The following is a 21347-nucleotide window of genomic DNA, read 5'->3' on the forward strand; positions in this document are numbered from 1 at the left end:
ACTTAATGTTATTAGCATAGTTAAAAAAAAACAAATATTGGAGAACAGCAAGAGTTTCGAATGCTGTATCTGTTACCTGCTCCTATTACGAAGAGAAGACAATTCAATTTATAGATCAATGGATAATATTGATAAGTGCTTTTGATATGCAGTCTGTTGTTGCATCATGTTATTAATGCATTAAAGGTACAACACTCATTCCAATTTTAGATTGTGACTTCACAAAAGTTAACTCCTTTTGTTTTGACCTACTGAGATATATCTATGTGTCTAGTTAAGTTAAAGCATTGTTCCAGTGAGGTTGTGCGTCCAATAGCCGGTGCTTAAGGAACCTTTTAGTGACTTCCAGCTGCCATTGTAAATGGGCAAATCAACATTGAGTGACTGGGTCTGTGGGAATTAAGGGGTAAAGAGGCAGGATGCACATAAAAATTGTTCAAGTGCATAAAGCAGCCCCATCTGGAAGACATCTAGCTGAAATGAAGTTGTACAAAACCATTCCATTGATATTAAAGCTAATTTTTATGGGTCTGACAAGTATGTAATTATGTTCAGTGGTGCTTTTCAGATTTTATCTCAGTCAATAAACTGCAGTGGTAATTTCATTCCCATTTGACATATTTACATGGAAACATTTGATTGGAGGAATTAGCAACCCTGAGAGTCTTGATAGATATGTTTTAATGATCTGTGACCTCCACGCTCTTCTTATCTGTTTATTACTGCAACAGGGGAGAAGTCATTTCTGTGTGACCTCTGCAGATTTGCCGGTGGAACTCGCCATGCTCTCACCAAACACCGGCGACAGCACACAGGTCAGTTCAAGTCATCCACTTCTTTAGGCTAATACTTATCATCGAAAAAATGTAAAATTATAATTGTGACCTACCCTGGAAGAAAAAAAGAGCGTTTTCTGCACAGTCAGACTGCTAATTGCTTCAGTGCAAAGTTATTGGCATAATAAATGATTTGTGGTATATACACTATGCGCATGATTTATATGTAAAGAGAAACTAGCTGATAGGAAAATCCTCCTTTTAAATCTAGAGTAATGTATTAATACTGAAATTGTTCTGTAGCAGCCTGTGACAGGAGCATGGGTAATCCTGTAATAAACTTAATGGAGGTGTAACCCATTTATATACCCAGATTTTAGTACACAAACCAATTCTTCAGCGATTTTCATATCCTCATTAAATAATACTCTGCAGGAACACAAACCTTGTTGAAAAGCAACATGGGCACCGTAACATAAAGCAAATATTGGAGTATTTTCCTGTGCACAATCCTAATTATGGTATTCCTGGAAAAAATTATATGACACCTTGTTTCAGGTGTAGCTCATTTTTTTGTCTTTGTGAGGGTATGGAATCCCACTTAGTTTTCACATCTCCCTTGATTATACACTGACTACAGACTAGCTAGAAGAAGGGAAGTATTTCAATTATCTCAAAGTGCAAATTCAAAATTAATTTATTGTCAAAGTACATATACGTCACCATATACAATCCTCAGATTAATTTTCTTGCAGAAATATTCAAATCCAAGAAACGTGACAAACTCAATGAAAGACTGTACCCAACAGGATAGACGAACAACTACTGTGCAAAAGACAACAAATTGTGCAAATACAAAAGAAAAAAAGAAATAATAATTAATAAATAAGCAATAAATATCAAGAACATGAGATGAAGAGTCCTTGAAAATGAGTCCATAGATTTTTGGAACAGTTTAGTGATGGGGTGAGTGAAGTTTAGTGAAGTTATCCCCACTGGTTCAAAACCTAATGGTTGAAGGGTAATAACTTCCTGAACCTGGTATTGTAGGTCTTGGGGTTCCTTTATCTTCTTCCCAATTTCAACAGCGAGAAGAGAGTATGTCCTGGGTGGTGGGGGTCCTACTTTCCTGCGACAGCACTCTGTGTAGATGTGCTCAATGGGGGGAGGGGGGGCGCGGTGGAAGATGGTTTTCCTGAGATGGGCTGGGCACATACACTACTTTTTGCAGGATTTTCCATTCAAGGGCATTGGAGTTTCCATACTAGGCTGTGATGCAACAAGATGTTTGTCAAAATTTTTGATGACATGCTGAATCTTTGCAATCTCCAAAGCAAGTAGTGTCACGGCCACGCTTTCTTATATCCTTAAATATATCATTAGATATATTGGTGAGGGGGGGGATGTAATTGTAGAAGACTCTGGGGAAATGGCACAGATGAGGAGGTCAGTACTGGGGCATATCAGCCATGATAACATTGAATGGCGGGATAGGCTTGTAGGGCCGAGTGGTCTACTCCTGCTCCTGTGTTCCAGGAGTTGGGTTGTACCTGCTCAGCTTTTCAGCTGCATGCAAACACCTAATGCTGTTTGGTTTGTAACATTGCAAAACTGCAGCAGGTTCTTCAATGACACAGTATAATTTCCAGTGATATTTCCTGAGCTATGTTTCAAGTTTCAAGAATCATTTATTATCAAAGAATGTATAAATTGTACAACCTTGAGATTTGCTTGCTGACAAGTAGCCACAAAGCAAGAAACCTGAAAGAACCCAATTAAAGAAAAATAGAATAAAAATGAAAAATAAAAGGCCAACACTCGATGCACAACAGAAAGAAAAAAATAATAAAAATCATGCAAGCAATTGAAGCGAACAACAACAGCATTCCAAACCAAAATTGAATCCTGAGATCTGAACTCCGGAGTAGTCCCAAAGCCTGGTTTATCAGTTCATTATATTGGCAAGCACAGTTCTTAGTTTGTATCTTTGTGCAGTCTGTGGCTGCTGGGTTAATGTAAATTCTGTATTTCTTCAGCACATCATCTGTTCTGCCAAACACCAGTTATCCGAACTTCACAGCATGGAAACAGGCCAACTCATTTGTGCTGACCAGGGTACCTATCTCAGCCAGTCCCATTGGCCCGTGTTCAAAGATCAAAATAAATTTATTATCAAAGTATTTAGTAATATTCAATGCTTTCACAGGTTCCAGTCATCACAAAGCATTTTACAGGCAGAGTAGCACTGTTATATTGGAGAGAACACAGTGTGAAATTAGATCACAGGAGGCTCCTGCTCATCATTTGGCTAGGAGGTGAATGTTCACCCAACCCAAGACATCAAAAATTTACCTCAGCCCTTCTTTGCCCTGGCATTTATTTCATCTCTGCCTCAGTTCAGCATCTTAGCCAAAAGATTTCACTCTCATCCTTGAAGTGGTTGCTCGATGCTGCACTCAAGTGTCAGTTAAGATTTCAAGTCTCTGGACTAGTACTTGAATATATTTCGCTGGCCATATCAAACCTTAACAGATCTTGGTGTAAGTGGTGAAGCAGGATGAACTGAACATCATTCTCATGACTTGTTCCATTATCCCTCTCCCCCCAATTGAGCCACCTCCATCCCCCCCCATGATGCCAGTGGTTCAGGAATATCTGCCTTGCTAACTAAAGTCCAGTGTGCAGTTGACAAATACAGCAATTATTTAAAGAGAACTGTAATCTGAAGGAAAAATCTTGCAGATGTTGGAAATCTAAAAATTAAACAGAGGTTATCTGAAACACTCAGTAGGTTAGGCAGCTTCACTGGATAGTGAAATGGAAATCTCTTCTCATAAAAACTTAATGACCTGAAACATTGTCTCAAGTTGTTTATTCACAGATAATGCTTGACAAGTTGTATATTCCAGTATCCTCTCTTTTGATTTAAAAAAACTATGTTTTTTGAAAAATAGCTTTTAAACAACTTTGCTTAACAGTTTTTTTAAATAAGAGCTGAGAGGCTAAGGTGCTTGGCTTGAGGTAAAAATCATCCAGTTAGATACTGAATTGGACCATTTGCACTTGGTTGGTTCTGCACAGGTAGGGCATTACATTGATGTATGTACAGTGGGAGACCTTAGGTCATGTAATACAACCTCCTGGTCTATATCCAGTCAGAGCCACTGGTCCACAGCCTGAAAATAATGGATTGAAGTTCTCAGCAGAGTGACGGTGAAGTAGGCTGTAACCCAGTTGCTCTTGCATAAGCAGTTTGCCATCCATCCAGTGTAGTTCCAGCACACATAAGCTGAATAATCCAGTTTCCTTTCCTGTAAAATAAGGGCAAAAAGATTGCTAAACTTGAATCCAAACTAGTTTCAGTTAGCAGAATCACTGTATCACTCACAACGACCAGCTTCAAGGTTTTGGCCTGGATTAGTTTTCACTGCTCAAGGAGGTTAAAAAAGTAATTTCCCAGTTTTTCATACTACAGTTATACAGGGACATGGAGAGACCACAGCTGGAATATTGTGCAGTTTTTGCTTCCTTATCTAAAAAAAGTATACAGTTAAAATAGTAAAAATATTTACTCAAGTAGTTTCTGAGATGATGGGTTTGCTGTATGAATAGGGATTGTCTATTAATCTTGTCACCTCTAGGTTTGAATAAATGAAAACTGATCTCATTGATGTTTACAATGTTCAAACAGGGCCTGCAAGGATGGATGCAGGGAGAAATTATAAGGGTTACAGTATCAGAATTTAAAATGAGTAGACATTTCTTTATTCAAGACTATAAAGGCACAGTCATTGATATTCTAATGGAGTTTGATAGATCTCTCTATGTTAGGGGATCAAGGCTTAGCAGGTAGTGCTGTGATAAAAGATACCCAGGGTCTTCATGAATGGCACAGCAAAACTGGGACAGTGGGAAACCTGTCTTGCATGTTCTCCATACAGATCAATTCATTTACAGTATAGACACAGTACTGTGCAGATAGATAAGAAGGTGCAAGATTACAAGGTAGATTGTGAGGTCAAGAGTCATCTAATTGTGCCAGGGAAACATTCAATAGTCTTATGACACCAGGAAAGAAGCTGTTTTTGCAGACTGAAAGGGCCAGATTTCCGACCCTTGCTTCTACTTATTTGATACCTATATGGCCAGATTTTCTATGTTTTAGCTCTCTTAAGACATCATATTATTTAGAGTGGATTAGAAAATGCATATTGTGATGCTCAAGGCATCAAATTTATGTCAAGGAAGCTGGTTTGGCTCTTTCCTCCCCATTCACTGTTTCTCTATTTATTATGAAGTCTGCTAAAGAGTAGCAAAGACAAGCCACCAAATGAAAACTAGCCACCTACTAAACTCTTCAGTATCTTGATATCCTTTATAAAGGTAGCTCTGCCTTCCATTGAAATCTGTTCATTTAAAAATGCTAAACATTATGTTCACGACTGAAAAGGTTAATCCAGTCGTGACCATTTAATTGAGAGCTGGTACATTATTATGGTGAAAGATGCAAAAATATGCAATCTGTGACTTTTAAAACATTACACCTTATAATATAAGTATCAGACTTTTCAGATTGTGAACGCTTACAAAAATAAAGTATATACAATAGCTCTTCAACTCGGTCAATGGGTAAATGCTTCTGAAATTAAATCTTTTGTAGTAAAGTTTTTTTTTAATCCTTACTCTCTAATAATTATAGGAGTCTGTCATGGAAAAAAATAATGAGGCTTTCTTTTGTAGGTGAAAAGCCATTCAAATGTGACCAATGCAACTTCGCTTCCACAACACAATCCCATCTGACCCGACATAAACGTGTCCACACAGGAGAGAAACCTTATAAGTGTCCTTGGTGTGATTACAGGTAACAGTTCATTAGATGCCATTTGATGTGAAAAAGATTAAAGGTGATGAGAAAAGGTTTATTCAAATTAAAAATACATTGCCATTTAAGTACATAACCAGCATCAGTAATTACATATCTAATTAGGAATTAAATTCCTCAAAGATTGCATTTTTAAGGGTGTTTGGCAATCCAGATCATGTCTTGTTTAATTTCATTACTTGCATGCCGAAGAAATTTCAGGATACATTTTTTTAATTGCTTGTCAAAATCAGATGTTTAATTATGGAAGGATAACAAGAGAAATGTCTTTCTTAAATACAGGAGTGGTTACACTTAATTTGAGGAAGTTGTTGGTTACTTGATATATTTGCTCCAAACTGATCAAATGGATAGTTTTAGTAAACAAACAATTAAATTAAAACTCTGGTAAGTTTTACTCAATACTGTCTGAAGATTAGCAAAATGTTAATCTGTTGCTACGTGATCTATTTTCCATTTCTAAATTTCTGCATTAATTTCAGATCTCAAACATTCCCACTGAATCTCTCTTTTTCAATTTCTTCTATGTTTCTACTTTTATTTTGGATAATCTTCCATTTTTAATATTGAGTCCATTGCCATTTGAGAAGCATGCTTCACTTAAAGCAGAAGTTAAGATTTACTGCAATGCATTTAATGTGCAACTGCTAACTATTTTTGAAAATTTGGTACATTGTTTTGAGAATGTTGATAACATTTCTGATCCCAATTTGGCTCAGTTAACCAGAGAAGTACAGAGAATTCTCCTTGAATGAGACAAAGGGCTTCACTGGTGTGTTTCAAAAGTAATTTTGATGGAGCAGATGTGAAGAAAATTATTTTGCTAAGTTAGCCTAAGAGCATTGGCAAAGGGGAATTGAAGGGTTTGTTGCACTTTGGAACGTGTTGAATAAGGGAGATGGAGGCAGATATATTTTTAAAAGGAATTAGATTTAAAAACCTGAGGAAGAGATTAAGGGAAAAAATTGTGGAATTGTGTGGAAAGAACAAGGAGAATACAATTAATTTGATAACTCCAGTGAAGGAATAGCATAAATTGAGTGATGCACTGAATGATTTTCTTTGTTCATTTTTCTACTTGTGTTATGATTTTATTTCCCCAAGTGAGAGGGAATGGGTACATCGGTTTCAGTTGAAAAATGTTAGCATTGTTATCTTGGATTTAAAAAGCTGGCAAAGATGTTTATAATAAGTCAGTGAAATAAAATTGCTCATTATTATGGGTACTATATTTTGAGTGTGAGTAAAAAAGAAAAGTGTTCCTTTAAAGTGCTTTGGCAAGGGGCAGCCTTTGGGGACATAGAACATAACTTTGGTTAGAAATGGGGAAGTGTGCTTTAAATGATGGAAATTAAGGCTGATGATATTTAGTATCTGGAAAAAGAAAAAAAGTAGCATTTTTAGGGTAAATGTTTTATCGAACTGGATATTGGAGATGCAGCAAGCCTTCAGAATCAGAATCAAGTTTCATATCACAGGCATATGTTGTGAAATTTGTTAACTTTATGGCAGCAGTATAATGAAATACATGATAAATATTTATAAAAATCTGAATTACAGTAAGTATATGTATATCTATTAAATAATTATGTTAAAATAGATAGTGCAAAAAAAAAGTGGTGAGGTAGTGCTCACGGGTCCATTTAGAATTCACATGGCAGAAGTGAAGAAGATGTTCCTGAATCGCTGAGTGTGTGCCTTCAGGCTTCTGTACCTGCTTCCTGATGGTAACAATGAGAAGAGGGTATGTGGGTGTTGGGGGTCCTTAATGATTGATGCCGCCTTCCTAAGCCTCAGCTCCTTGAAGATATCTTGGATACTACACAGGCTAGTACCTGTGATGGAGCTGACTAATTTTACAAGTTTCTGCAACTTACTGTATTTCGAGCCTGTGCAGTAAGCTCCCACACACCCACCCCCACCATACTAGACCGTCAGAATGCTCTCCACGGTACATTTGTAGAAGTTTTCAGGTGTTTTAGTTGACAAACCAAATCTCCTCAAACTGTGAATGAAATATAGCCACTGTCTTGCCTTCTTTATAGCTGCATCAATATGTTGCATCTAGGTTAGGTCCTCACAGATATTTATATCCAGGAACCTGAAATTGCTCACTCTCTCCACTTCTGATCCCTCTATGAGGATTATTTTGTGTTCCCTCGTCTTACCCTTTTTGTAGTCCCTTTCTCTTTGTAGTCTCTTCTCCTTCCTGCCATCTGGAAAAAGGCACCAAAGCATTCGGGCTCTCACGACCAGACTATGTAACAGTTTCTTTCCCCAAGCCATCAGACTCCTCAATACCCAGAGCCTGGACTGACACCAACCTACTGCCCTCTACTGTGCCTACTGTCTTGTTTATTATTTATTGTAATGCCTGCAATGTTTTGTGCACTTTATGCAGTCCTGGATAGGTTTGTAGTCTAGTGTAGTTTTTGTGTTTTTTCTTACGTAGTTCAGTGTAGTTTTTGTGTTGTTTCATGTAGCACTATGGTCCTGGAAAACATTGTCTCATTTTTACTATGTTCTGTATCAGCAGTTATGATTGAAATGACAATAAAAAGTGAGTTGACTTGACTTGACTTGACTTTCTGGCATATGTTCAATGGAACTAATCAACACACAAGTGAGAAGATTTGATTCTCTCTCAAAATTCCATTGATTCCAAAGTGGTTCCAAGTTTCAGTTGCCTCATTAAAAGGCAGCAAATGAAACCTTACTATTTCAGAAAGGATGGAGAGGGAAAATGTTAGCTTGCCACCAGTAGAAGGAAAAATTCTGGAATCTATTACTAATATTCCCAATAGGATATTAAACAAGTGATAGTGGGTTGGGTGGAGTCAACATGGATTTATGAAAGGAAAGTAGTGTTTGATAAATCTGTTAATTTTTGGAGGTTGTAATCAGGGAATGAGTAAGAGAAATCAATATATTTTATGTATTTGTCTTTTTGAAGGTCTTTTATAAAGCGTCGCATAAATCATTATTAAATAGAGTGCAAGCACCATGAGATTGGAAGTGTGGAATAAGGTGTGGTTATTGCAGAGAAAATGGGATTGAAGTGGTCATTTCCAGATCGCGAGGTTGAGACTAGAGGGATGGCATTGGCCTTGTCACTGGCTCAAGCTGATCTCAGTCTGTATCAATGACTTAGTTAAGGCTACCAATCATAGTATAATCCCAGATTGCTTGGTTTGGTAGAAAAAACAAAAAAAAGTGACGGGGGATTGAAAGATTTTGGAAATTAAAAATACAGACAATGAAGGCTGAAGATATTCAGCAACTGGATAAAAGAAAAGACAGTAACATAATTTTGGTGTTGTAATTTTTGGTCTTATAACATATCAAGGTTCTGGAAGTCAGAACGGCTAATTTTACTATGGCCTTTATTGCAAGAGGATTTGAGGACCAGAGCAGACTGGTCCTGTTACAACTCTGTAGGGCCCTGGTGTGACCTCATCTGGAATATGATGTGCTGATCTGGACTCCCTACCGAAGGAAGGGTATAGAGGTCATTTAGTGACTGCAATGAAGGATCATCAGATTAATTCCAACAGTTGGGGTTTGTCATCTGAGGACTGATTAAGCAGACAGCAGTTTTGAATTTAGATGAATGATTGGTGTTCTGTCAAGGCTTAATGGGCTAGATTTGGGGATGATGAGGTAGAGATCAGATTTTAAAATAATAAGATGACGATTCAGGACTGAGTTGAGAAGAACTACTTCACAGGAGGCAGTTAATCACTAAAATTTTTTACAACAGTGACTGCGTTATTGAATATACATATTAGTGGCTGAGATTTTTGGTCAATAGAATATTCAAGGGTTATGTGGCCAAGCAAGAAAGTGGATCTAGTAACAAGATAAGAACAACTTTGATCTTGCTGAATGACAGAGCAGGTGCTTTGAGCCATGTGACCACCTACTATGTTTGTTTCTACTGCTGAAAATATTTGGGAAAGGGGAGCACAGGTAGCTTATAATAGGATTTCGGCAAGGAAGATGTATACGAGGCTTAGAGAGGTGAAATTATTGGATCATAAAGAAGGATCATCTCTGCAAACAGTGAAGTGCCCTTAAAAGAAAGAGCAAGTAGCTGAATCAATATAACTATGAAGGGATTGCACAAGTAAAGGTAAAGGAAAGGAGATGTGGATTCCAAACACTTTAGAACTACCTAGTGTGCACTGGATAGTAGCCCCACTAGAGGGCTCGTATAACTGTGTAAGTCAGTAAGGACCATTGTCTGGTACCTTCTGTTCTCTTTTGTCAGAGACAGCCCTTAAAGTTACCTTCTCCAAACCGATAAACCTTATAGTTGTTCCATTGTCCCCTTCTTGGCCTCTTTGTGCCTCCGAGAGAAACTCATCCAAAATCCTGCTGTCTGAATTATCAATGCCACCAAGTCATTTTCACATACCTTTCATTTTCAATTGTCTACATCATTTCATGCACCCCATTGTATATGATTTAAAATAGAGGAATAGAGCAATCCACCGCGATACTGGCCCTTTGGTCCATGCTGATCATAGTGTCTATCTATCTATCTAGATTGAATTTCCTACATCTAGTCCATATCCTTCTATGTCCTGCATGTACCTATCCAAGTGCTTCTTAAATAATGCTCCTCTGGTAGATCATTCCATGTACTCACCACCCTCTGCATCAAAAAGTTATCTCTCAAGTCCCCTTTAAATCTTTTCCTCTCATCCGAAGTCTATGACCCCTAATTTCGGATTCCCCTGGGGAAAAATCTTTCCCCTCTCACCCTAAATGAATGCCCCTCATGATTTTATAAACCTCTAAAAGGCTACCCTTTATTGTCCTGTGCTCCAAACAGTAGTGACCTAGCCTGGCCAACCTCATCCCATAACTCAGGCTCTCTGGTCTTGGAAACGTTTTCATAAATCTTTTCTGCATCCTTTTCAGTTTAACCACATCTTGCCTCTAACAGGATGAGCAAAACAATGGACCAAAAATGGAGGTTCTGTAGAAATCTTGTCTTCAGCAACAGAGGCCCTAAATGTGACTATCTCCTTTATTCCTTCTCCCTTTGAAGCTGCTATTTAATATCCACCTCTTTCATGAAGGTTTTTGGTCTTGTATCAAATTTCTTGAGAAGATATTAAGGTCGAGTTACCTGGGAGACAACATGGAGTTTTTGCTTTGTAATAAATGTTTTATAGGTACAGGTAGTGTCAGTGTTTTGCTTTTCTTCCAGTCTTTAGTTCTCTCGCATGTCATATCAAAAACAATGATTTTTTTTCCAAGTACCCTTGGATCTGCTCAGCATTTCGATGGCTGTCTGATTTTACTCGCATATATACCTGTAAATACAGTGAATTCTGGTTAATCAGTGAAGCCACTTATGTGGCTGAAAAAATAGCCGGGGTTTCCTTTGTCTAATTTGGGACACTCTACCGCTTAATTTGGCCAGGAGCCAGTTGCATAAGTTTTTAACTAGTGTCAATTGCATGCTCTTGTATGGCTGCTAAACACTATACCATGCTTAGAGCAAGCACTTTTTAAATCGCGTCAGTTACGTGTGTTTGTGTTCAAAAAGGAGTGATTTTTTTGTCACTGGTGAGAAAGAAGCGGTGAAACTCTAAGGAACTATTTTGATACTGCGGTTTCCAGCATTCAGGATTGGAGATGCGAGAAATGGCCAGAGGTGAAAATGAAACGATGTCACTATTTCAACATGTTAGGATCCATGAGGAATTTGCAGCCTTAGAAACATAGAAAATAGGTGCAGGAGTAGGCCATTCGGCTCCTTCATGGCTGATCATCCAACTCAGAACCCTGCACCAGCCTTCCCTCCATACCCCCTGATCCCTTTAGCCACAAGTGCCATATCTAACTCCCTCTTAAATATAGCCAATGAACTGGCCTCAACTGTTTCCTGTGGCAGAGAATTCCACAGATTCACCACTGTCTGTGTGAGGAAGTTTTTCCTAATCTTGGTCCTAAAATGCTTCCCCTTTATCCTCAAACTGTGACCCCTCATTCTGGACTTCCCCAACATCGGGAACAACCTTCCTGCATCTAGCCTGTCCAATCCCTTTAGGATTTTATACGTTTCAATAAGATCCCTCCTCAATCTTCTAAATTCCAACGAGTATAAGTCCAGTTCATCCAGTCTTTCATCATAAGAAAGTCCTGCCATCCCAGGAATCAATCTGGTGAACCTTTTTTGTACTCCCTCTATGGCAAGGATGTCTTTCCTCAGATTAGGGGACCAAAACTGCACACAGTACTCCAGGTGTGGTCTCACCAAGGCTTTGTACAACTGCAGTAGTACCTCCCTGCTCCTGTACTCGAATCCTCTTGCTATAAATGCCAGCATACCATTTGCCTTTTTCACCGCCTGCTGTACCTGCATGCCCACTTTCAATGACTGGTGTATAATGACACCCAGGTCTCGTTGCACCTCCCCTTTTCCTAATTGGCCACCATTCAGATAATAATCTGTTTTCCTGTTTTTGCCACCAAAGTGAATAACCTCACATTTATCCACATTAAATTGCATCTGCCATGAATTCACCCACTCACCTAACCTATCCAAGTCACCCTGCATCCTCTTAGCATCCTCCTCACAGCTAACACTGCTGCCCAGCTTCGTGTCATCCGCAAACTTGGAGATGCTGCATTTAATTCCCTCATCCAAGTCATTAATATATATTGTAAACAACTGGGGTCCCAGCACTGAGCCTTGCAGTACCCCACTAATCACTGCCTGCCATTCTGAAAAGGTCCTGTTTATTCCCACTCTTTGCTTCCTGTCTGCCAACCAATTCTCTAGCCACATCAATACCTTACCCTCAATACCGAGTGCTTTAAGTTTGCACACTAATCTCCTGTGTGGGACCTTGTCAAAAGCTTTTTGAAAATCCAAGTATACCACATCCACTGGTTCTTCCCTATCCACTCTACTAGTTATATCCTCAAAAAATTCTATGAGATTCGTCAGACATGATTTTCCTTTCACAAATCCATGCTGACTTTGTCCGATGATTTCACCGCTTTCCAAATGTGCTGTTATCACATCTTTGATAACTGACTCTAGCAGTTTCCCCACCACCGATGTCAGGCTAACCGGTCTATAATTCCCCGGTTTCTCTCTCCATCGTTTTTTAAAAAGTGGGGTTACATTAGCCACCTTCCAATCCTCAGGAACTAGTCCAGAATCTAAAGAGTTTTGAAAAATTATCACTAATGCATCCACTATTTCTTGGGCTACTTCCTTAAGCAGTCTGGGATGCAGACTATCTGGCCCTGGGGATTTATCTGCCTTTAATCCCTTCAATTTAGCTAACACCACTTCCCTACTAACATGTATTTCCCTCAGTTCCTCCATCTCACTGGACCTTCTGTCCCCTACTATTTCCAGAAGATTATTTATGTCCTCCTTAGTGAAGACAGAACCAAAGTAATTATTCAATTGGTCTGCCATGTCCTTGCTCCCCATAATCAATTCACCTGTTTCTGTCTGTAGGGGACCTACATTTGTCTTAACCAATCTTTTTCTTTTCACATATCTATAAAAACTTTTACAGTCAGTTTTTATGTTCCCTGCCAGTTTTCTCTCATAATCTTTTTTCCCCTTCCTTATTAAGCCCTTTGTCCTTCTCTGCTGAACTCTGAATTTCTCCCAGTCCTCAGGTGAGCCACTTTCTCTGGCTAATTTGTATGCTTCTTCTTTGGAATTGATACTATCCCTAATTTCCCTTGTCAGCCACGGGTGCACTACCTTCCTTGATTTATTCTTTTGCCAAACTGAGATGAACAATTGTTGTAGTTCATCCATGCGATCTTTAAATGCTTGCCATTGCATATCCACCGTCAATCCTTTAAGTGTCATTTGCCAGTCTATCTTAGCTAATTCACGTCTCATACCTTCAAAGTTACCCTTCTTTAAGTTCAGAACCTTTGTTTCTGAATTAACTATATCACTCTCCATCTTAATGAAGAATTCCACCATATTATGGTCACTCTTACCCAAGGGGCCTCTCACGACAAGATTGCTAATTAACCCTTCCTCATTGCTCAATACCCAGTCTAGAATAGCCTGCTCTCGAGTTGGTTCCTCGACGTGTTGGTTCAAAAAACCATCCCGCATACATTCCAAGAAATCCTCTTCCTCAGCACCCTCACCAATTTGGTTCACCCAATCTATATGTAGATTGAAGTCACCCATTACAACTGCTGTTCCTTTATTGCACACATTTCTAATTTCCTGTTTAATACCATCCCCAATCTCACTACTACTGTTAGGTGACCTGTACACAACTCCCACCAGCGTTTCCTGCCCCTTAGTGTTATGCAGCTCTATCCATATCGATTCCACATCCTCCCGACTAATGTCCTTCCTTTCTATTGCGTTAATATCCTCTCTAACCAGCAATGCTACCCCACCTCCTTTTCTTTCATGTCTCTCCCTCCTGAATATTGAATATCCCTGAATGTTGAGCTCCCACCCTTGGTCACCCTGGAGCCATGTCTCTGTGATCCCAACTATATTATATTCATTAATAACAATCTGCACTTCAACAATCATCTTGAACGTTTAAATGAAAATGAAGATTTGGAGGATGCAGTCGTTGAATATACTGTATGAAAGCAGTCCATTATCTGCACTAGGTGTCTGTACTGATGTGTTTACAGTCTATCAAAAGAACACCTAGCATAACTGCGGATGAATTCTTCTGCCATTAACTGTTAGGGACTACAGTTTTATAGTACTGTAGTAATATTGTTAGTATTCTAATTTGTTCTGTAATTCATTTAAGTACATAATTTGTTACTCAGTTAATGGTAGTTTGTCTATTATTATATATGATTATCCATGAAATATACTATTATCCATGAAATTTCTCTAAGTGGGGTCGCTGCTTAATTGGGCCAAAATGTACTGGTCCCGATGTGTCCTAGTTAGCCAGATCCTACTGTACGTAAAAGCTCAAAATGTACTCACTGAGTTTTAAAACTTTTGTGGGATGGAAAATCAAAATATTTCCATAGGTCAGCAAAGATTAATATACACATCATTTCTTCATCATAGTCTGACATATTCTTACTGACATATTCACAAATTATATGTAATTGAAAAAATTATACTTCTGTTACATATCCTTTTATAGCATAAAATTATTTCAATTCTAATTTAGTGAATTCAGATGTACTGATTGACTTCTGAAATTGACTTTGCAAAGATATTGACTTAAATTTATTTTAGCTGCACAAAGTATACTGTCTGTGAATATTTATTCCAGTTACATAGAGGGATTTAGTAACAGCTTCAGTCTGAAACCCTGGTAATTAAAGTGTATTTTGTGTGTAACCATGTGAATGTTACAAATTGAATGTAAAATGAGAAAAGTTATTGGACATTTAAGAAGGAACTTGTTACATGCTTTTTGGAGCTCATTCTTTTCACCATAATCTTTATTCTTGAATTGTAAAACCTTGAGGGAGAGCTTTGTTTTGCAGCTGTTTCAATTTGTATTATAGTATTTCAGCAGAACATTTTACAAAATGAGTGGCCATTCACCTTGTGTATAAATTTTAACTTGCGGTTCATTGTTAGGCGCACTGTGCAACCTGGAGTTTCAGAATCACAATCATGTTTAATATCACTGGCGTATGTGTGAAATTTGTTTTGTGGCAGCTTTACAGTGCAATACATAATATTTTAAAATATATATAAGTTTCAGCAGTTTTAAAAAATTAATTTAGTAAGTAGTGCAAAAAGAGAACAAAAATATGGAGGTGGTGCAATACACACAAAGTGCTGGAGGAACTCAGCAGGCCAGGCAGCACTTATGGAAAAAAGTAAACAGTTGATGTTTTGGCCTGAGACCCTCCATCCGTCCTGATGAAGGGTTGACTGTTTACTCCTTTCCTTCGATGCTCCCTTGCCTGCTGAGTTCCTCCAGCATTTTGTCATTTCCAGCATCTGCAGATTTTCTCTTGTTTGAGGTGGTGTTCATGGCTTTATTATTCATTTAGGGTCCTGTACCTCCTCCTTTATGGTAGCAATGAGAAGAGAGCATGTCCTGGGTGATGGGGTTCTTAGTGATCATCTTTTTTAAGTGTCTTGGATGTTGGGGAGGCTAATACCCATAATGGAGCTGGCTGAGTTTGGAATTTTTTTCAGCTTTTTCTGATTCTGTGCAGTTGCCCCTCCATATGAGACTGTCATGTAACCAGTTACAATGCTATCCACAGTACATCTGTAGAAATTTGCAGGAGGTTTTGATGTCATACCAAACTCCTCATGAAATATAGCTGCTAACATGTCTTCTTCATAATTGCATCAAAATGTTGGGGCCAGGTTAGAGCTTCAGAGAAGTTAACACCCAGGAAATTGAAACTGCTCACCCTTTCCACTGCTGATTCCTCGAGGAGGACTGGTGTGTGTTCACTTGACTTCCCCTTCCTGAAGTCCACAATCAATTCCTTGGTCTAACTGACATTGAATGCAAGGTTGCTGTTGCGACACGAATCAGCCAGCTGATCTCTCTCCCTCCTGTTTGGCTCCTCGTCGCCATCTAGAATTCTGTCAACAATTGTTGTGTCATTGGCTAATTTATAGATGCTGTTTGAATGTGCCTAGCCACACAGATGTGTGTGTAGACAGTGGACTAACTACATAAGCTTGAGGTGTGCAAGTGTTGATTTCAATGAGATGTTATTTTTGATCTTGCACTTACTGTGGTCTCCTGCAGAGGGAGATATAGAGGCCCAGGTTTTGGAGCATGTTGATTAGTATTGAGGGTATGATGGTGTTGAACACTGAGCTGTAATCAATATACAAAAGCCTGAGGTAGGTATTATTATTATTATCCAGGTGATCTAAGGCCGAGTGGAAAGCCAGTGAGATTGCGTTCATTATAGACCTATTGCAGCAACAGGAAAATTGCAGCGGGCCCAGGTCCATGTTTAGACAGGAGTTAATCCTGGCCATGACCAACCTTTCAAAGCACTTCATGACAGTAGATGTGGGTACAACTGAGTGATAGTCATTGAGGGAGCTCACCCTGCTCTTCTTGGGCATGATATTTACTCTTTTGAAGCAGGTGAGAAACTCTTGACTGCAGCAGTGAGAGACTGAAGATGTCCTTGAACACTCCTGATAGTTGGTTGGCACAAGTTTTCAGAGGCCTACAAGGTACACCATCAGTCTCCGAGACTGAGATCACGATCGCCAGATGCTGCAAGGATTCACACAAGTGAAGTTTTATTCCCCCTTTCAAGGCATGTCTAACAGGCGATGAGCGCCTCTGGAAGTGAAGCATCACAGCTATTCATGCCCCACTAACCCACCTACCCCACCGCCCCCCTCACCCTCCAACACCACAACGTATTATTTCCTGTCAGTCACCTTATTGACAGACTTTCCTGTGCCTAGCATCAATTTATGGACATACAATCAGTCTATGTATACAAGCTATCTTATGTATTTATATTTATTGTGTTTTTAAATTATTATTATTCTGTTATTTATCTTTAGTGTTTTTTTTGTTTTGCATCAGATCCAGAGTAACAATTATTTCATTCTCTTTTACACTCATGTATAGGAAATGATATTAAGCAATCTTGAATGTTAGGGTTTGCCTTGTTGGAAGTAATGGCCTGTAAACACTGCTAGAGCTGTCATACATTGAATTCTGTCTCCAACTTCAACTGGAATTATTTTCCCACTTCTAAAATAGCCTTGCGTTAGTCGTATCTGGATTTTCCGTATAGTTCTGGATCAGTGATCTTGAATGCTACAGATTTGGCCCTCAGCGGTCTATAAATCTGGTTCATCCACGGCTTTTGGCTTGGGTGTGTTCAGTATGTTCTCGAAAGTGCATACTCATTCACACAGGTATTAATGAAGTCAGTGACAATGGTGGCATATTCATTCAGACTTGAAGGTGAATCCCTGAATATTATCTAATTCACAATCTCAAAGCAGTCCTGTAAGTGTCCACCTGACTCCCTTAACCATACCTCATAGGTCCTCACTACTGGTGCTGTGGTCTTTAGTCACTGCGTATACGCTGGGAGTAGAAGTACAGCTAGGTGATTGGACTTTCCAAAGCACGACTTTGTGATGGCATGGTAAGTGTTCTTGATGGTGCTATAACAGTGGTCAAGTGTGTTGGCTTCTCTGGTTCCACAGGTGATTTGTTGGTGGTAGTTGTTCAGAGACTTCTTCAAGCTGGCCAGGTTGAAATCCCCCACAATGATACGGAAGCAAACAAGGTGTGCTGTTTTGTGACTGTTGATCATGGTGTTCAGCTCCTCCAATGCCTGAGTGATGTTGGCTCGAGATAGTATATACACTGTTACCAGGGTAACAATAGAAAACTCCCTTCACAGAAAAATGGACAACACTTAACTGCTAGATGTTCCAGGTCGGGTGAGCAGGATTAAGACAGAACCACGTCTGTGCACCATGATGAGTTAATCATGAAGCATACTCAACCTTCTCTACCTTTAAAAGACTCAGATGTCCTGTCATTGCAGTGAATGGTGAAACCCTTGGGCTGCAGCACTGTGTCTGAAATGGCAGGGGTGAGCCATGTTTCCGAGAAGCAAAGTACACAGCAATCTCCTGTGTCTATCTGGTACTGCAATCTTGCTCTGAGGTCTTCAGTTTTATTTTCCAGAGACTGTACATTCACCAGCAGTATAGTCGGGAGTGAAGTGTCTGAGGCTTCTGCATTTCAATTGTATGTGTAGCCCAGCATGCTTTCCGCACTTCTCTTTTCTTAAAGGGGAGTTTGCCATCCAGAGTCCAGCGATTTTGAGGATTGCTAGAATTTTTGTAAATGCCTTAAAACGATAGTGCTTCCTGCAGTACCCGTGTCTGTGACTGTGGATTTCAGCTGTAGCAGTCCTAAATGGGAATATTTGATGATTTCCATCAGAGCTGCACACAAAGAGTCCCCACTTAACGGCATCATCTTAGGCTTTATATCTGAGCCACCATTTTAGACTGGAGGCATGTGCTGGAATTTAGAACAAAAAACAATCTGCTGGATGAACACAGCAGGTTGAGCAGTGTCTCTGCGTGGAAGGGAATTGTGAAGATTTCAGGTCAAAACCCTGCATCAGAGTAGAGAGGAGAGATGGCCAATACAATAGGGAGGAGGGGACTGGCATAAAATGATTCTAAGGTGAATGGTGGATTTGCCTTGTATACCTTGCCTGTCATTTTACACTCCTCCTTGGTGCACCAATCACCTTGAAATCTTTTCTTCTCCTTTCCCCTCTTTATAGACATTTACTGCTTGTAACTTGCCACTATGATAATTATGTTTCGATAATGACTACACTTTAGAGGTTTTCCTTGGTTGTAAAGCCTTGAAAGGGACCAAACAGCCCCTATATTTTTAAGAAACTCTGGGTGAGTCAGAAGCAGCACCAGCAGTTCCAGAAAAACATTGTACAAGAGCACACATCAGGCCTTCAAACCATGCCACTTGTTCAAAGTACATTTATTATCAAAGTATTTATGTAATGCAAAAGTTTGGGCACCCCTGGTCAAAATTTCTGTGACTGTGACTAGTTAAGTGAGTAGAAGATGAACTGACCTCCAAAAGTCATAAAGTTAAAGATGAAACATTCTTTACAACATTTTAAGCAAGATTAGTGTATTATTTTTGTTTTGTACAATTTTAGAGTGAAAGGAAAGAAAGGAGTACCATGCAAAAGTTTGGGCACCCCAAGAGATTTGAGCTCCCAGATAACTTTTACCAAGGTCTCAGACCTTAATTAGCTTGTTAGAGCTATGGCTTGTTCACAGTTATCATTAGGAAAGGCTAGGTGATGCAAATTTCAAAGTTTTATAAATACCCTGACTCCTCAAACCTTGTCCCTGCAATCAGCAGCCATGGACTCCTCTAAGCAGCTGCCTAGCACTCTGAAAATTAAAATAAATGATGCCCACAAAGCAGGAGAAGGCTATAAGAAGATAGCAAAGCGTAATCAGGTAGCCATTTCCTCAGTTCGTAATGTAATTAAGAAGTGAGAGTTAACAGGAACAGTGGAGGTCAAGTTGATATCTGGAAGACCAAGAAAACTTTCCGAGAGAACTGCTCATAGGATTGCTAAAAAGGCAAATCAAAACCCCCGTTTGACTGCAAAAGACCTTCAGGAAGATTTAGCAGACCCTGGAGTGGTGGTGCACTGTTCTACTGTCCAGCAACACCTGCACAAATATGAACATCATGGAAGAATCATCAGAAGAAAACCTTTCCTGCATCCTCACCACAAAATTCGGCATCAGAAGTTTGCAAAGGAATATCTAAACAAGCCTGATGCATTTTGGAAACAAGTCCTGTGGACTGTTCAAGTTAAAATAGAACTTTTTGGCTGCAATGAGCAAAGGTATGTTTGGAGAAAAAAAGGTGCAGAATTTCATGAAAAGGACACCTCTCCAACTGTTAAGCACGGGGGTGGATCAATCATGCTTTGGGCTTGTGCTGCAGCCAGTGGCACGGGGAACATTTCACTGCTAGAGGGAAGAATGAATTTAATTAGATACCAGCAAATTCTGGAAGCAAGCATCACACCATCTGTAAAAAAGCTGAAGATGAAAAGGGGATGGCTTCTACAACAGGATAATGATCCTAAACACACCTCAAAATCCACAATGGACTACCTCAAGAGGCGCAAGCTGAAGGTTTTGCCATGGCCCTCAGAGTCCCTCGACCTAAACATCATCGAAGATCTGTGGATGGACCTCAAAAGAGCAGTGCATGCAAGACAGCCCAAGAATCTCACAGAACTAGAAGCCTTTTGCAAGGAAGATTGGGCAAAAAAACCCCAAACAAGAATTGAAACACTCTTAGCTGGCTACAGAAAGTGTTTACAAGCTGTGATACTTGCCAAAGGGGGTGTTACTAAGTACTGACCATGCAGGGACTTTTGCTTTGGGCCCTTTTCCTTTTTTTGTTATTTTGAAACTGTAAAAGATGGTTTTAAAAAAAGTAATCTTGCTTAAAATATTAAAGAAATGTGTCATCTTTAACTTTATGCCTTTTGGAAATCAGGTCATCTTTTACTCGCTTAGTTATTCACAGTAACAGAAATTTTGACCAGGGGTGCCCAAACTTTTGCATGCCACTGTATACGACCTTGAGATTTGTCTCCTCAGGCAGCTACAAAATAAAGAAACCCAAAAGAAGCCATTTAAAAACGATCATCAAACACCCAATGTACAGGTAAAAAAAAAGACAAATCATGCAAACAATAAAAGAAAGCAAATAACATTCAGACCGTATCTTGCTCAAACCAGTAGCTCACTTTTTGAGCTGATAGAGGATTTTACAGATATCAATGAGTAAGATTCAAATTTAATTGATGTGAATTATAAATGAATTGTTTTTTTGACAATATTAATTATATGAACAAAGTATTTATGTGTGCCAAGAAAGTGCTCTTATTGAAGTGAATGTTAAAAATATGCTTTTGTGCCAGAAGTGATACAATGTTGGGTTTGTTTTGCAAGTGAGAAAAACCCATAATTTGTTCTTGACACAAGGCATATTAATTATTAGATCTTTATCATTGAGTGAAGCATTCGCTATGTGATACTGCCATCAGTCTCATCTTGCATTTGTTTCTTGAACTTTGATTTCTGTTTTAACAATAACTATTTGAGTTTCAAACCTTACTCTTCACAGTTTTGTTTTCCC

The 21347-nt window shown here is 39.1% G+C and overlaps 1 protein-coding gene across 1 annotated transcript in view; it reads left to right on the forward strand.

Annotated features, from left to right (window-relative positions):
• znf407 (zinc finger protein 407) overlaps positions 1-21347 on the forward strand; it is a 507704-nt gene that overhangs the window by 332865 nt on the left and 153492 nt on the right. Inside the window, exons 6-7 of the mRNA XM_072261462.1 lie at positions 732-815; positions 5517-5637. Coding sequence (XP_072117563.1) covers positions 732-815; positions 5517-5637 — 205 coding nt within the window. The remainder of the gene's footprint in view (positions 1-731; positions 816-5516; positions 5638-21347) is intronic.

Source organism: Mobula birostris, chromosome 1, assembly GCF_030028105.1.
Source record: "Mobula birostris isolate sMobBir1 chromosome 1, sMobBir1.hap1, whole genome shotgun sequence".
Classification (NCBI taxonomy): domain Eukaryota; kingdom Metazoa; phylum Chordata; class Chondrichthyes; order Myliobatiformes; family Myliobatidae; genus Mobula; species Mobula birostris.